Source organism: Peromyscus californicus, unplaced genomic scaffold, assembly GCF_007827085.1.
Source record: "Peromyscus californicus insignis strain IS unplaced genomic scaffold, ASM782708v3 Scaffold_13__1_contigs__length_99412109, whole genome shotgun sequence".
NCBI classification, from domain to species: domain Eukaryota; kingdom Metazoa; phylum Chordata; class Mammalia; order Rodentia; family Cricetidae; genus Peromyscus; species Peromyscus californicus.
Genome location: NW_026294424.1, coordinates 59,220,227 through 59,236,695, shown reverse-complemented (window position 1 = coordinate 59,236,695; position 16,469 = coordinate 59,220,227). Strand labels below are relative to the sequence as shown.

General features: G+C 45.4%; 1 protein-coding gene across 3 annotated transcripts in view; it reads left to right on the top strand.

The window, feature by feature from the left end:
• Positions 1–3,256: 3,256 nt before the first annotated feature.
• Positions 3,257–16,469, top strand: part of Rfc1 (replication factor C subunit 1) — a 79,522-nt gene continuing 66,309 nt past the window's right edge. For 2 of the 3 annotated variants that reach the window (XM_052734993.1, XM_052734992.1), the window contains exon 1: positions 3,258–3,391. In XM_052734993.1, the coding sequence (XP_052590953.1) occupies positions 3,389–3,391 (3 nt within the window). In that variant the 5' untranslated portion in view covers positions 3,258–3,388. Of the gene's footprint in view, positions 3,392–16,469 lie in introns of all 3 variants that reach the window. The other variant, XM_052734994.1, reaches the window with a different exon arrangement.

Sequence of the window (16,469 nt, the reverse complement as noted above, 5' to 3'; positions counted from 1 at the left end):
TGTGTCAACTCAGCTGTCATGTTTTAAATGTCCTAGTCATTGATTTATTGATTTATAACACAATGAATATTGTACACTGGTTTAGCTCCTCTAAGGTTGTATGAACAAAATTGCATCATACATCTGCTGTGTACAACTTTCTAGGGATTTGGTTCATAGATTTTGTTGATTTTTCAATGGATGGACAGATCTAGTCTTCCATTTCCCTAAGCAAAACTGCAGAGTATAGATAAGTCTAATTTTGGAATGCTCTCCTATTTTATTTTTGAGATATATTTCTTTGTTTTTTTCGAGACAGGGTTTCTTTGTGTAGCTTTGGAGCCTGTCCTGGAACTTGCTCTGTAGACCAGGCTGGCCTCGAACTCACAGAGATCCGCCTGGCTCTGCCTCCCAAATTCTGGGATTAAGGGATTAAAGGCGTGTGCCACTACTGCCCGGCTTGAGATGTATTTTATTTATTTATTTATTTATTTATTTATTTATTTATTTATTTATTTATTTAGTGTTTCTGGGTATGAGCACACGCATGCCACAGAGTGTGTGTGGAGGTCAGAGGACAATCTTCAAGATTGTTTCTCTCTTTTCATCTTGTTTATGAGGCAGGGTCTCTCTGGTAATTTCTGCCACCCATGTGCAGACTCCATAATAATAATAATGATAATTGCTGACTTAAAACCACTGTTATCATCCATGTGTAGTGGTGCATGCTTATAGTCCTAGTACTTGGGAGGCTGAGGCAGGGGGATCTCAAGTTTGAGGCCAGCCTGGGTTATATACTGAGTCTTTCTGGATTATACTCCAACCAAATCACATAACTTCTGCCACCACCCAAAATGCTGTTATTACTTGATGTGTGTCAGGGATAATTCTCTCTCCAACAGATGAGGAAACTGAGTCATAACTACATCTCTATGGTCACATAAGGAGCATATAGTGGAGCAGGAACGAGGGACTGGCTTCAGAGGGACCCAGGCAGTGAAGCCTTGCTCCTGACCAACAGTTTATCTGTTTCTAAACTGGGGATTTTTATTGTTAGTGGTGAATTTTGACCTAGAACAGAGCAAGGCTGCATGTGGGGCGCACGTTACAAAAGATGCGGGGTATGGTACTCACCTTTAAGCCCAGCGTCGGAGAAGCAGAGGCAGGGGAATCTCTGGAGTTCCAGGCGAGGCTGGTCTACTTAGTGAGTTCCAGGTTAGTAGGGGCTACATTGAAAACAAACAAACAAAAACAAACAGACAAACAGACAAAAAACAAACCAAAATCATGTTGCAATAGACATCTAGTAAATATGAACTCTTGTATTCCTGAAGGCTTAACTGCCTCTCCAGGTAGATACGGTGTCATAGAAGGACAAGACCCACCCAGACGTGGTTAGAAAGAGACTTGAAAGTCTAAGGCCAAAGTCTGACATTGCTCTCCTCACTAAATTCTTTGATAATCTCATGCTTTCTCTTGAAATTGTATGCAAATGTTACATTCTATTCCACAACCACGTTGCTTACCTATTAATAGGAAACCTGATGGCCAGGTGTGGATTACAAGATTACCCCTGTAATCCCAGCAATGGGGTGGAGGCAGAGGCGTTATCATGAGTTCCAGGTCCACCTGAGTCACATACCAAGAGCAGCTCTGCAAACTGACAAAGTAAAAGAACCTCATTTCCTGCTGAGACTTGCTTATCCTAAAATCTCTCCTGATTCTAGTTTTTCTATGAGTGTGTATCTTGGTATGCTTGCCTCAAAGACTTCACTATTTTCTTTTTTCTTTCTTTCTTTCTTTCTTTCTTTCTTTCTTTCTTTCTTTCTTTCTTTCTTTCTTTCTTTCTTTCTTCCTTCCTTCCTTCCTTCCTTCCTTTCTTTCTTTCTTCCTTTCCTTTTTTGACAGGGTTTCTCTATGAAGCCTTAGCTGTCCTGGAACTTGCTCTGTAGACCAGGCTGGCCTCGAGCTCACATAGATCCTCCTGTCTCTGCCTTGACAGTGCTCAGATCAAAGGTGTGTGCCTGGATGACTTCACTATTTTTTATTTTTATTTTATTTTTTATCTTTTCGAGACAGGGTTTCTCTGCGTAACAGCTCTGGCTGTCCTGGAACTCACTTTGCAGACCAAGCTGGCTTCCAACTCACTGAGATCCGCCAGCCTCTGCCTCCCAAATGCTGGGATTAAAGGCCTGAGCCACCACTCTCCTGCTGCTTGACTAATTTTTAAGCGACTTAATGAAGCTGTACGAATTAATGGGGCTAGTTTTCCTAGCTTGGTAGTTTTAGAACAAAGAGCTTCTTGGGCTGGGGGTTGCTCAGTTGGTTGCATGCTTTTGTAGTGGCTCTGAGTTTGATCCCCTGCACTGCATAAACCGGGCATGTTGGTGTATGTATGAAATGTCAGCACTTGGGAGGCAGTAGAAAAATCATTAGTTCAAAGTCACCCTCAGTTATTTAGGGAGTTTGAGACTAGGATGGGACAGATGAGATTCTGTCTCAAAATAACAACAAAATGTAAATATTCCATTAATGTAAATAGCCCCTTTAATACAAACATGGGCCCACGTGGCTGAAGGGCTCCCACAAGCTTCTCTGGCCACTCCACCGCCAATAAATAAACGTGTAAAAAGTAACAAATATTTGTCCTTTATCCTCGGAGTTCTCTAACCATGGGTCTCTTAGTTTGAGCCAAAATCAATAGGTCAAACATCAAAAAGAAAATAAAACAAATCAGAGTAAAGTCTGATGGGGAACAACAGTTGATGTGTGCAGTGCGTATCGAATACATTTCATTTTTTTAAAAAAAGATTTATTTATTTATTATGTATACAGTGTTCTGTCTGCATGTTTTGCCTGCAGGCTAGAAGAGGGCATCAGATCTCATTATAGACGATTGTGAGCCACATTGTGGTTGCTGGGCATTGAACTCAGGGCCTTTGGAAGAACAGCCAGTGCTCTTAACTGCTGAGCCATCACTCCAGCCCCTTCATTTTATTTATTTATTTATTTTTTAAGGGTGTGAGTTAAGACCTTCTGGAAGTTCCTACAGAGCACTGCCCTGGCCGCACGTGTACGCGGGAGGAAGGCACCCGGGAACCCGCCTTGGAGGAAGCCAGCCTCAGACCCCAGATTGGGCGTCCGGGGGTCGCGATCGCGCGCGCACCCCGCGCCCTGCAGAGGCAGCAATCCTCCGGCCGCCAGGGCGGCGCCGCACCCAGCGCGCAACTCCCGCCTCGGGGCGGGGCCGCGGGGAGCGCGCCTCCTGACGTCATCGCCGCGCGCCGCCGCTTGCGCTTCTGCCACTTCGCGGGAGAAGTTGTTGGCGCCAATGGATCCCGAGCCCCGATAACGGATTCCCCCTAGCCGAGGGCCTGCACACCTGCTCCTCTTCGGTCTTCGGGCTGCGATGGTGAGCTGCCCGGGAGGCCGTGCAACTCCAGAGGTTTTGCAGGCCGGGTGTGGACGCGGCGCGGCCGCGGTGCGGGGTGGGGAGGACGGCGCAGGGTGCTCCGAGGGGCCCCGCTTAGGGTGCGGGGCGCACCGCGGGCGCAACGTGCAGGGATGTGGCTGCTACGCGGCACTTTCACACTCCACCCCCGACTCTTGGGGGAAGGGAGGAAGGAAGAGGAACGTGGATTTGGACACGGCGTTAAAAGTTACTTCGGTGTTGGGCATTGTCCCAGATCTCAGTTGGAATGCTTCCTAAAGCCGTGCCTCCAAGCTTTGCGAGGAAGAAAGTAACACTTTGCTTTCTTTGGGAGAAGTTGCTCGGGCCTTCACCAGCTTCTTCCTGAAGCGCGTCTCCGCTGTTTGGAGAGCTGATGACACAAGGAAGTTGCTTTACTTTTTTGAGAGTAGTTTATAGGAGTTGAACAGATGACCTGGCTTACCGGGCATAAAAACCACAGCGGGTACAGAGGGATGTTATGTATATGACAGCTGTCATTTCTTATCACCTGTTTAAAAAAAGTGTTAAAAAAATATCCTCAGTCCCAACTTCAATTCATAATCCTGTGTAATGGACATTCAAACAGCTCGAAAGTAATATAGCAACAGGTATAGGAGACAGTTGCATGTTTGAAATAATTTTTAATTTAAAGGACAATTGAAGATGTTCAGTTAATCTGGAAGATATTTAACAATCATATGTACATATATTTTCTATTATTCTTCAACTTGTTATTATTCAACATTCTTCAGAATGCCAGCATTCAAGGGGGAAAGTTTTATGCCAAATTGGAAAAATTTCAGCTCTCCTGTTGTTTATTCTTGGGGGAAAAAAAGGATAGTAATAGTAGCCACGGAGGGTCAGCCTTTTTTCAGGTTAATATGTGAGTTGTTGCTTTAAATACCCTCTAAGCCGGGAGGTGGTGGTGCATGCCTTTAATACCAGCACTCGGGAGGCAGAGCCAGGCGGGTCTCTGTGCATTAGGCCAGCCTGGTCTACAGAGTGAGATCCAGGACAGGCACCAAAACAGCACAGACAAACCCTGTCTCAAAAACAAAATAAACAAACAAATAAATAAATACCTTCTAAAAATTCATTTAAAGTGCTTTTTTGAAAAAAGATTTATTTTAGTTATGTGTATATGTGTGCCTATGTTTGTGTATGCACATATGTGTGCCCATGGCATCCAGAAGAGGGTGTCGGGTCCTCTGGAACTGGAGTTACAGGTGGTTTTGAGCTGCCCACTGTGGGTGTTAGTTATGGAATTCAGGTCCTCTGCAAAAACAGTACACACTCTTAACCACTGAGCCATCTCTCTAAGCCCCAAGTTCATTAAATGTCTATTTATTCGGTAATGCATATGTTTTGCCTAAATATATTTCTGTTTACATGCATGCCTGGTGCTGTCAGAGGTCAGAAGAGGGTGTTGAATTCTCTGGAACTGGAGTTAAAGATGATTGGAGGTGTTAGGAATTGAACTCAGGTCCCGTGAAAGAGCAGCAAACACTCTAATCACTGAGCCATCTTCCCAGTCACGCCTCTTCAGTTCATTTCAAAATTAAAAAGAAAATTACTTGTTTTATGTGTACAAGTGCTTTGTCTGTGTGCATGTATGTGCATCACATGCAGTCCTGGTCCCAAGATCAGAAGAGGGCATTGGATCCCTTGGAACTGGAGTCATAGATAGCTGTGAACCCTCGTGTGGGTGCTGGAAACTGAACTCAGGTCCTCTGCAAGAGTAACAAGTGTTCCCAATTACTGAACCACATTCAAGCCTCTCAAGTTTGTTTTTTTTTTTTTTTTTTGGTTTTTCGAGACAGGGTTTCTCTGTGTAGCTTTGCGCCTTTTTCCTGGATCTCGCTCTGTAGACCAGGCTGGCCTCGAACTTACAGAGATCCTCCTGCCTCTGCCTCTTGAGTGCTGGGATTAAAGGCGTGCGCCACCACCGCCCGGCAAGTTTGTTGTTTTTTAAGTCCTGGCTGTCCTAGAGCTTACCGTGTAGACCATGCTGGCCTTGAACTCACAGAGATGCTCCTGACTCTTCCTCCTGAGTGCTGGGATTAATGTCATGTTCTGTCATGCTCTGCTCCAAGGTCATTGTTTTGAAGGAAAATTTTGGGTAATGGTATCACGTATCAGGCTTTGATCTTACAATGTCTGTAGAACAGACTGGATCTACCTCAACTTCCAGTTAGTCAACAGTCCAGTTTTTATAGACAGTAAAGACACCTTTGAAACAGATTGTCATACTGGTAGGTGGTTGACCTTGAACTGGAACATAGGCATTTCTGACTACATTCTGCCTCCCTAAAATGATCAGCATTGCATTTTGGAATTTACTTATCTTGGTATTGTGGAAAGTTGATGAGATTTTGAGTTTCCGTCTTAGTTTAATAGTCAACAGTGGGGCTGGAGAGATGGCTCAGAGGTTAAGAGCACTGCTTGTTCTTCCAAAGGTCCTGAGTTCAATTCCCAGCATTCACATGGTGGCTCACAACCATCTGTAATGAGATCTGGTGCCCTCTTCTGACCTGCAGGGATATGTGCAGACAGAACACTGTATACATAATAAATAAATGAATCTTTAAAAAAAATAGTTAACAGTTATGTTGGTATGCTAATATACTTAATAGTTACCTGGTCCTATACACAAGATCACCTTGTGTGAATCTTGCCTCAGCCTTCGAAGTGATGGAATCACTGGTGTGAACCACTGGACCCAGCAAGTAGCTTAATTTTTTTGGTTCCTATTTTCTTTTTTCCTCTTTCTTTCTTTTCTTTGTGTAGCCTAGGCTGTTCTGGAACTCACTCTGTAGACCAGGCTAACCTTGAACTCCTAGAGATCTGCCTACCTCTGCCTCCTGAATGCTGGGATTAGAGGTGTACACCACCACTGGCTGGTTTCTATTTTCTTACTTGCAAAAAGGATGGGGAGAATAATAACTGTCTTGAGTGATTTAACATTAAAAGTTGTATTTATTTACTTTTTTTGTGTATGTGTATGAGTGTGAGTGCCATGGCATATTTGTAGTACCCACATGGCAGCTTATGAGTTGCTATGCAACCGTGCCCTCTTAAGTTAATTAAACATATGTACTTACTGTTATTTTATGTGTATAAGTGTTCGCCTGCATGTTCGCATGCACACCATGTATGTACCTGGTGTCTGAGGAGGCCAGAAGAGGGGGTTGGAGCTCCTGAAACTGGAGTTACAGGTTGCTCTGAGCTGCCACGTGGGTGCTGGGAGCTGAACCTGGGTCCTCTGGAAGAGCAACAAATACTGTTAACTGCTGAACCGTCTCTCCAGCTCCCTTTAAGTGACTGTTTGCAAAATTAAAACAAGTTAAGGGCAGAGAGGCGGTTCAGTTGGTACAGTGCCTGCCCTGCAGGCCTGAGGACTTGAGTTTGGGTCCCCGGCACCCAAGTAAAATGCGGGTGCAGTTTCTTGCATGTGTAACCCCAGTGCAGGGGTGTGAGCTGAGTGGATGCCTGGGGCTCATGGCCAATCAGCCTCCGTAAATCATCTGCTTTAGGGTCAATGAGAGACCCTGCCTCAAATATAAGGAGAGCTAATCTCAGCGCTCGGGAGGCAGAGGCAGGCGGATCTCTGAGTTCGAGGCCAGCCTGTGAGTTCCAGGACAGCCAGGGCTACACAGTGAAATCCTGTCCTGAAAAAAAAAAAGAGCATTTGAGGAAGATAACCTAGTGAAACCTCTGGATTTCACCTGCAGTGTGCACATGTACCCACATGCACCTGCATAGACCCTCATGCACACAATACAAACATGTAAAACATACCACGTACACACACAAAACCGCAACAAAATTTCTGGCAAACAATGTATGTAGAGCTTTGATTCTGAAACTTGGAATGCATTATATAATTGTTCCAACTGCCAATAGTCTGTTTTTTCAGAAAGGACACTAGAAAATTACATAGGGTTTTTGTTTTGTTTTTGAGACAAGGTCTTACTGTATATCCCTCACTGGTCTGGAACTGCTGTGCAGACCATGCTGGCCTTGAACTGACAGAGATCCTCTGGCCTCTGCCCCTGTTACCTATGATGGAATTAAAGGTGTGCACCACTATGTCCAGTCTGTTTTGTTTTGTTTTGTTTTTTGAGAGGACTCACTATGTAGTTCTGGCTGTCCTGGAACTCATTCTGTAGACCAGGAAACTCAGAAACCCGACTGCCTCTGCAGACCTCCTGAGTGCTAGGATTCAAGTCGTGTGCCACTTCGCTCCACTTTACATCAGTTTTTCAGGGTTTTTACATAGTTTTACATACTCTGCTGGGCATGTTTGTAATCAGTACTTAATGAAGCCGAGGCAGGAAGATCAGGAGTTGAAGTCCAGCCCCCATTGCCTGGTTCCAGGCCAGCCTGTAGTACATGAGCTCCTATCTCAGAAAATTAGGGGGAAAAGGGTTGGGAGCTTCCTAGATGCTTCTGATGTTTGGTGGACTGCTTGAGCGTTCAGGTTCTTTCAGGCCTTGTTTTTATTCTCTCTGATGTGTGAGTCGAGGCCGGAGGAGGGTGTTTGGCGTGCCGGCCTAGCACTCTCTCCCTCTGTCCCCCTCTCTTTCTCTGTCTGCTTTATCCTGAGGTTGAGTCTCTCCTTGGTCCTCCAGCTTGCTGTTTTTCATGTAGGCTCTGTGATCCTCATGTCTCTGCTTGCCCTGTGCTGGAGTTACAGGTACTTGTGGCCGTGCCTAGTTTTATGGGGCACTGTGGGTCCGCTCGGAGTCATCCCCTCGCCTAGACTCACCCTATTTTTGTGAGGGTCTCTCACAGCCTGGAGCTCACCAGCTGCCTAAATTGGCTGGCTGGTCAGCAAGCTCCAGGAATCTTGTCTGTCTCTGCTTCACCAGTGCTGGATTACAGTGTGTGCCCACACACCTGCCTTTTTATGTGGACGCTGGGATCCAGTGCTGGATTACAGTGTGTGCCCACACACCTGCCTTTTTATGTGGACGCTGGGATCCAGTGCTGGATTACAGTGTGTGCCACCACACACCTGCCTTTTTATGTGGACTCTGGGGATCCAGTGCTGGATTACAGTGTGTGCCACCACACACCTGCCTTTTTATGTGGACGATGGGATCCAGTGCTGGATTACAGTGTGTGCCCACACACCTGCCTTTTTATGTGGACTCTGGGGATCCAGTGCTGGATTACAGTGTGTGCCACCACACCTGTCTTTTTATGTGGATGCTGGGATCCAGTGCTGGATTACAGTGTGTGCCACCACACACCTGTCTTTTTATGTGGACGCTGGGGATCCAGTGCTGGATTACAGTGTGTGCCCACACACCTGTCTTTTTATGTGGAGTCTGGGATCCAGTGCTGGATTACAGTGTGTGCCCACACACCTGTCTTTTATGTGGACGCTGGGGATCCAGACAGCTCCTCCTGCTTGTGTGGTGAGCACTTTACCAGCTCCTGGTTCATTTTGGTAGAACTTAAAGTCATTCTCCTTGTTGAAAAGAAAGGGCCAAATTTTTACTGTTTGTTAAAAGGAAAAGTTTCTAGAAAGTGGAGAATCTTGTATTGGGCTGGAGAGATGCTTAGTGGTTAAGAGAACCAACTGCTCCTGCAGAGGGACTCTCCTCCTGTTCTCAGCACCCGTATGGGGTGACTGACAGCCGTCTGTAACTCGGCTCCAAGGGATTCAAAGCACCTGGTCTTTGAGGGCACCTACATGATGCACACACCCACATGCATACACATAAAATAAGCAACCCCCCCCCCCCAATGTGTATTTTTGGGGCTGGAGAGATGGCTCAGCAATTAAAAGCACTTGTAGAGGACCTGGGTTTGATTCCTAGCATCTACATGGCAGCTTGCAACTCTCTGTAACTACAGTCCAAGGGCAATTTAGAGCCCTCCTCTGACCTTCAAGGGCACCAGACATGTATGTGATACACATGCATATATACAGGCAAAAGAGCATACACATAATAAATAAAGTAGAGTTTTTTTATTTGGTTTTCTGAGACAGGATTTCTCTGTGTAGTTTTGGAGCCTGTCCTGGATCTCACTTTGTAGACCAGGCTGGCCTCAAACTCACAGAGATCCCCTGCCTCTGCCTCCCGAGTGCTGGGATTAGAGGCGTATGCCACTGCCGCCCAGCCTAAAGTAAATGTTTAAAAAAATTATTTACTGATATTTAATTTAGTCCTCCAGCAGTTAGCACAAAAGGAAGTTCTTATGTTGGGCCACAATTCCCTTTGATAAATGTGGTGAGCGGTATGCAAATTTTCTGGCCAGCAGAGATGCCTGTAGGCACTTAACACCATTTGAGGGCCTTTCCTGCTCGTCTGAAGCTCATCCGTAGACAGAACTTTTGCTCTGGGAGTTACTGATTTTTGACAAAGGTGTTGAGACAGTTCAGTAGTCTATTTAAAAAAAAATGCTGTCAAAGCCAGGTGTAAACGTGCATACCTTTAATCTCAGGAGGCAGAAGCAGGAGGATCTGTGAGTTCAGAACAGCAAGGGCTACACAGAGAAACCCTGTCTGGAGGGGGGGGGGCTGCCAAGACCAGATACCCTCATGCAAAGAATAAAGAATAAATTTGGGCCTCTATATTTCACACCTGATGGAAAACAGAGGGATAAAATCAGAAAAGTAAGCAGGCCAAGTTCTAACACAAATGGAAAAGCTGTGTTGCAGTACAGCCAGCCTTGCCCCAGGGAGACCACTCCACAGTCAGCTCTGATGTGCTGTGGAGTGATGGAAAGGTGTCTGTCGAGTGGGGCATGGAGCTCAGACTGCAGAGTATCCAGACACCTGACCCCACTCCAGAGGTTTCCTTTAATACTGATACTCAGAGGCTGGAGAGATGGCTCCTGGTCCTCCGGAAGACCCGGGTTCAGTTCCCAGCACCCACAAGACGTTACTGCGTGCACATGGTACACAGACACATATGCAGGCAAAACACCCAGGCACATTTATAGAAGAAAAAAAAAAAAGACTGATGTGCATTTAGTTCAACCATATGCATATTTTCAATAATTATACCAGCCAATTGTTGATTAAGAAAAAAAAGCATCTATAGGATTTTACTTATATTTTAAGCAGTTAAATCTCACGGCAATGCACAGTTTATGTGGCTTTTTATGACTTTTTAAAAATAATTTATTTTTATTTTATGTTCATTGGTGTTTTGCCTTCATGCATGTCTGTGTGAGAGTGTCAGAAGCCCTGGAACTGGAGTTACAGACAGGTGTGGGCTGCCGTGTGGGTGCTGGGAATTGAACCTGACTCTTCTAGAAGAGCAGTCAGTGCTCTTAACCACTGAGCCAATCTCTCCGGCTTCCTTTATTACCTTTTTAGTATTGTGTTTCTACCTATTTAATAGTGACATTTTCATATCATTCAAGATTCAAGAGAATAAAACGTTAAACCCAGCTTGGTGGCACACTCCTGTAATCACAGCGTTTGGGAGGCAGAGGCAGGTGGATCTCTGAGTTCAAGGCTACTCTAGTCTATATGGCTAGGTACAGGCCAGCCAGGATACACAGAGAAACCCTGTCTTGAAAAACCAAAACAGCTCTTGGCGGCCTGAAAACCCTCAGAGAAGGGGTATCCCTTTCTGTACACGCAGCACCCTCAATGTCCCAGGCCTGTTGGAGCTGAGTGGGTCTGGCAGGATGCAGGTTCCAGCTTCCTGAGGTCAAGGCTGTCTTTCTCTGAACCTCAGTACTCAGCACAGCCTGAGACAAGCAGTGGCCCTTTAGGAAGTGGCAGAATGGGGAAGTCAGATCGGATGGTCTGTCTTTAGGGAAGGAAGCAACACTGATCAGAAGGAAGCCACTGACGAGGCCAAGGTGGTTCTGGAAAAGGGAGAGGAGGCAGGTGGTGGGAGTGGTGCTGGGGGCTGAGGGTGGAGGTCAGGAGGGCTTCAGGAGGGAGCATGTGATCTCGGGAAGACACAGAGTCAAAGCCAGGTTTGAATGCACACTTCAGTAAGCTGTAGGAGCCTGTGGTCCTCACTGTCTCTCTCTTCCTTGGAAGGATGGGGCCTGTAGCCAGGTCTGTGAGGCCATTCTTCAGAGGGTAAGAAGGGTATTGGGTGGCAAAGCAGCCTTGGTTTAAATCTGCTCCCTCCCTGCCATTCCACGACTGCTGTGGGACCTTGAGTGCCCTACTCACGTGCTGGGCCTTGCTTTCTCGTTTCTGAGAGATGGTGTTACCTGCTTCATTTGTTCAGCTGTGACAGTGACTGTTTTACTTCCCTGATGCTGGTAGGAGTATCCCATTCTGTATGTGTTAGTTGCCACTGTATGTCACCGTATGCCTGGGGCAAACAACAACAAATACAGTTTACATTTTAGTGCTTTATAAAGTGAAAGCTTGTTGAATGTTTGAGTAGGTTTTGTGAAGGATGTTGATGATCATTTTTCTTGTAAATTTGGTGGGCTGTTTAAAATGTTAAATATTTTCATTTCTTTGCTAATTTTAAAATAGAGAAGTAAAACCAATGTGTATTATTTCAGCAGCTGCTCTGCGGAACACTGTGGGGTCTACTTTGCATAAAATCCTGTACTCAGAGATGAGAGAATGTGTGACATAATAATTCTCGCCCTCCTCCTTCGTCTTCCTCATCTGGTGGCTGGGCTCCTTACGGTGGAACAGTTGTGAGGGCTGCTTTTACACTCTGGAGTGTCTCAAGCTGATGTCATAGTCTGCTGCGTATAGCAAAGTTTTCTTTTTGCATCTCTACTTGTACTAATAGACTTGAAACCGAGTCGGATATGAAGTGTCTTGGTGGAGATTAAAACTTAGAAAGTGTGCCCCCTTCCTTTCAGTCCCTGGCAGGTCAGGTAATTCAGTTTGGTCTGTTTGTCAGTTGTGTTGGGTTGCCTGATTCGCGACGCTTCCTTCTTTCTAATCAGTCATCTTGTAAATTGTTAATTATACCTGAACGATGATGGGACTGCCTCCCTGTCCCTAACCCTGTCTCCCTGTTGAGGCAGTTTCACCCACCACCAGGGCGGTCTTCAATTCCTGTTCCTCCTGCCTAGACTCCCTAGTGCTGGGTTGGTAGTGAGGATTTTCCCCCTTACGTTTAAGACAGTCTTCAATTTAAATACTTACTTTTATTTATGTGTATTTCTGTGTCTGAGTGAATGCTACATGTGTGACTTGCCCTTGGAGGCTAGCGTTACAGGTGATTAATTATGAGAATCGATAGGGATGCTGGGAACCTAACTCAGGTCCTCTGGAAGAATAGAAAGTCTCTTAACTGTGAGCCATCATTCCAGCCCCAGCCTTTGATTTTATTTAATTTATTAATTTATTTATTTTGGGTTGATTGAGACAGGATTTCTCTGTGTAGCCCTGGCTGTCCTGGAATTCTCTCTGTAGACCATGCTGGCCTTGAACTCAGAGATTTGCTTTCCTCTGCCTCCTGAGTTCTGGTATTAAAGGTGTGTACCACCACCACCCAGCCCAATCTTCAATTTTCAAACTTTTGCTAGTTAATGGCTTCCTGGCATTCTCAGTTTCCTAGCCTGTGAATTGGGGCTAACAACTTCTAGGTTTGTTACATGGATTAAGCACATTGATCTCATTCATTCATTCATCCATTCATTCATTCATTCATTTATGAGGCAGAGTCTCAAGTACCCCAGGTTGTCTTTGAATTGAGAATGACCTTGAACTTCAGTTCCTTCTATTGCCTGCATCTTCCTGGTGCTGGTATTGCAGGAATGTACCACCCTGCCCAGCCACAGTTTATCTACTAGCCACATCTATTTAATTAGTGTGTGTGTGTGTGTGTGTGTGTGTGTGTGTGTGTGTGTGTGTGTGTGTACATGACTGCCACAGCACACGTGTGGAGGTGAGAGGCACCTTGCGGCCTGGGTCTTCAGAACTGAATTTAGGTTCTCAGACTTGGTGACAAGCACCCTTACCCACTGAGCCATGACACTGGTCCAGTCCCTCCTGTCCCCCACTCCCCCCTCAGTGCTGGAGAGTAAACCTCAGGCTTTACTGATGATAGGCAAGTCTTCATCCCAGATTATACCTCAGATCTGTAGTCAGAGTGTGTGTGCATGTTTGTTTTTGAATATTTCTGGGGAAAATATAACTTCTGAGGTTTATGAATGTTTAAAAATGATTAGTGTGGTAGTCAAAGACCACCTGTTTTGTTTCTTTGGCACATTCACATAGTTTACTAAACGGGCTGCTTGTTACTGATAGTCTTTGTGGGGATAGAAGCCACAGGGACAGAGAAGTACTCTGTAGTGTTTGGCAGATGGTACATTTTCCCATACATATTTGAGGTGTGAATAAACTTTGTAATTCCAGTTTTTAAAAAAAAACCCAGGAAGGTAAAAGATGATGACATTTTCTAGGGCAGTGGTTCTCAACATGTGGGTCATGACCCCTTGGGGGGGGTGAAGGACTTTCACAGGGGTTGCCTGAGACCATTGGAAAACACAGATATTTACATTGCGATTCAGAACAGTAGCAAAATTACAGTTATGAGGTAGCAACAAAATAATTTTATGGTTGGGGGTTACTGTAACTTTTGGAACTGTATTAAAAGGTTGCAGCAGGTTGAGAATCACTGTTCTAGGGACAAGCAAGATGGCTCAGTGGTTAAGAGCACTTGCTACTCTCACAAAGGACACAAGTTCGGTTCCCAGCACCCACCTAGTGGCTCACAACCATCCATAACTCTGTTTCTAGGAGACCTGAGGCCTCTTCTGATTTCCATAGGCACCAGGCACTTATGTGGTACACACACATACATACAGGCAAAACACTCATACACATCAAGTAAACTAAATTATTAAAATATTTTTTCCATCCTTTTGTTCATAATGTGTCTAAGTTATTAAGACATTTCACGAGTGAGCGTGGTGGTAGTACACACCTTTAATCTCAGCATTCAGAAGGTGGAGGCAGGTGGATGGATCCTCCTGAGTCTGAGGCCAGCCTGGTCTCCATAGCCAATTTCAGACCAGTCAGGGCTACCTGGTGACTGACTATCTTGGTTTGTTTTAGTTCTCTAAATGACAGTAAGGTAGCCCAGAGAAGTGTGGTGTTTTACTGTATTATATTTTAGGTCTGTTTTGGGTTTGAACTTAAGTTATGTGGTCATGTAGGTAGTTGAAATTTGATTTTTTTGGGTTAGAAATCAGTTGTGAAATGTTAACCTCTGGATGAATGAGAACTTCAATCAGTATGTTAGCTGTGGTGAAAATGTCAGCATTCTGGAATAAAGCACTTCTTCAGGCACAATCAGCCTCAGACACTTTAGTTATCCCAGCTGAGCAGCTGTGAAAAGAAACCTTATTGTTTCAGATCTCAATTAGATAATATTTTCAGTGTTGTGCTCAGTTTGGTCCATTTGTAACTTTGGGACAGGAACCTGAAAACTTGTATGCTGAGTGTTTAATTGAGAGACTGTTGTATCCTCTTGACACAGTTAAGATTTCCGTTGTCAGAAGAGCCTGTCAGGAAGACCGTCTGTAGACTCAAGGGACAGCAGCAGGAACAGGGCCCCACTTCCCTTCCCGGGCCGGGCTGGCTTCTCCAGGCTCAATTTTTGTTCTCTGAAGACAGACTGAAGAGCAGCGAGACCAATGCGAGCTCTGTGAGAGCAGAGGGTTTGGTTTTTCTTGATGTTTTTTCTTTCTTTTTTTTGGTGGTGGTGGTGGGGCCAGGGTTTCTCTGTGTGGCCCTGGCTGGCCTGGAACTTGCTCTGTAGGCCAGGCTGGCCTTGAACTCAGAGATCCGACAGCCTCTGCCTCCCGGGCTGGCCTGCTTCCTGTTCTGTTTCTTCTGAGCACTGAGCATTGCTCCTGTCTGTTGAAGGCTGTTAGAAGTTGAGTGGTACCCTGAGTGAATGAAGCCGTCAGTGAGGACCATAGACTCTTCTTCCCTGGAACCTGTCACAGGCTCTTCCCTGTACAGTTACCCCCCCACCCCCACCCCACCCCACCCCCGGAACTTTTGAAAAATTCAAAGATTTCAGACCGTACTTGTTTACTCAGGATATCTTTCTCAGGGAAGAGCTCAAGGCAGGTGCCAGACTTGCTGCGTCAGTAATGTCAGTCGGGTGTGGTGATGGTTTTGATTTCTGAAACAAGTAATTTGTTTGGCCAAAAACCAATTTGGAAGGAAGAGGAAATGGCCTACTAAATGTGAAAGTAGTTTTTGTCTTTTATAGCCACAATATTGTAATACAACATGACATGAGAATATAGATCTAATATAGAAGGTGAATTTTAGTAATTTAGTTCAGAATAATACACAGTGCTAATTTAATACCTTAAGGAGAGAGAGTGTGTGTGTGTGTTTTGTGTGTGTGTTGTGTGTGTGTGTGTTGTGTGTGTGTGTGTGTGTGTGTGTGTGTCCCAGCACGTGAGGAGTCCCCAGGAAAACACCTGGGGCCTGCTCTGTCGCCTTCCATCCTGTTCTTTTGAGATAGGGTCTTTGACTGAACCCCGAGCTAGCCCGCCCCAGCAGTCTTCTTGTCTGTGCCCCCATCACAGTGCTGGGGTTACAGATGTGTGCAGTCATGCTTGGCTTTTTATGAGGGGTGAGGATTTGAACATAGCATGTGTGCAGTCATGCCTGGCTTTTTATGAGGGGTGAGGATTTGAACATAGCATGTGTGCAGTCATGCTTGGCTTTTTATGAGAGGTGAGTATTTGAACATAGCATGCACTTTCACAGCTGAGCTGTCTCCTGGGCCTCTTCTTACATTTTCTTTCTTTCTTTTTGGTTTTTCGAGACAGGGTTTCTCTGTGTAGCTTTGGTGCCTGTCCTGGATCTTGCTCTGTAGACCAGGCTGGCCTCGAACTCATAGAGATCTGCCTGCCTCTGCCTCCTGAGCGCTGGGATTAAAGGCATGTGCCACCACTGCCCACATTTTCTTAACAAAAAGCAGCAAGTAAAATCTTAGCAAAAACTCCAGTTAAGGACTTCCTGGTGGAGGGCTTGAGACAGGGTCTCACTGTCTAGCCCTTGGTGGCCTGGTACTGTTGTGTAGCCCTGGCTGGCTTTGGACTTGGTAGTCCT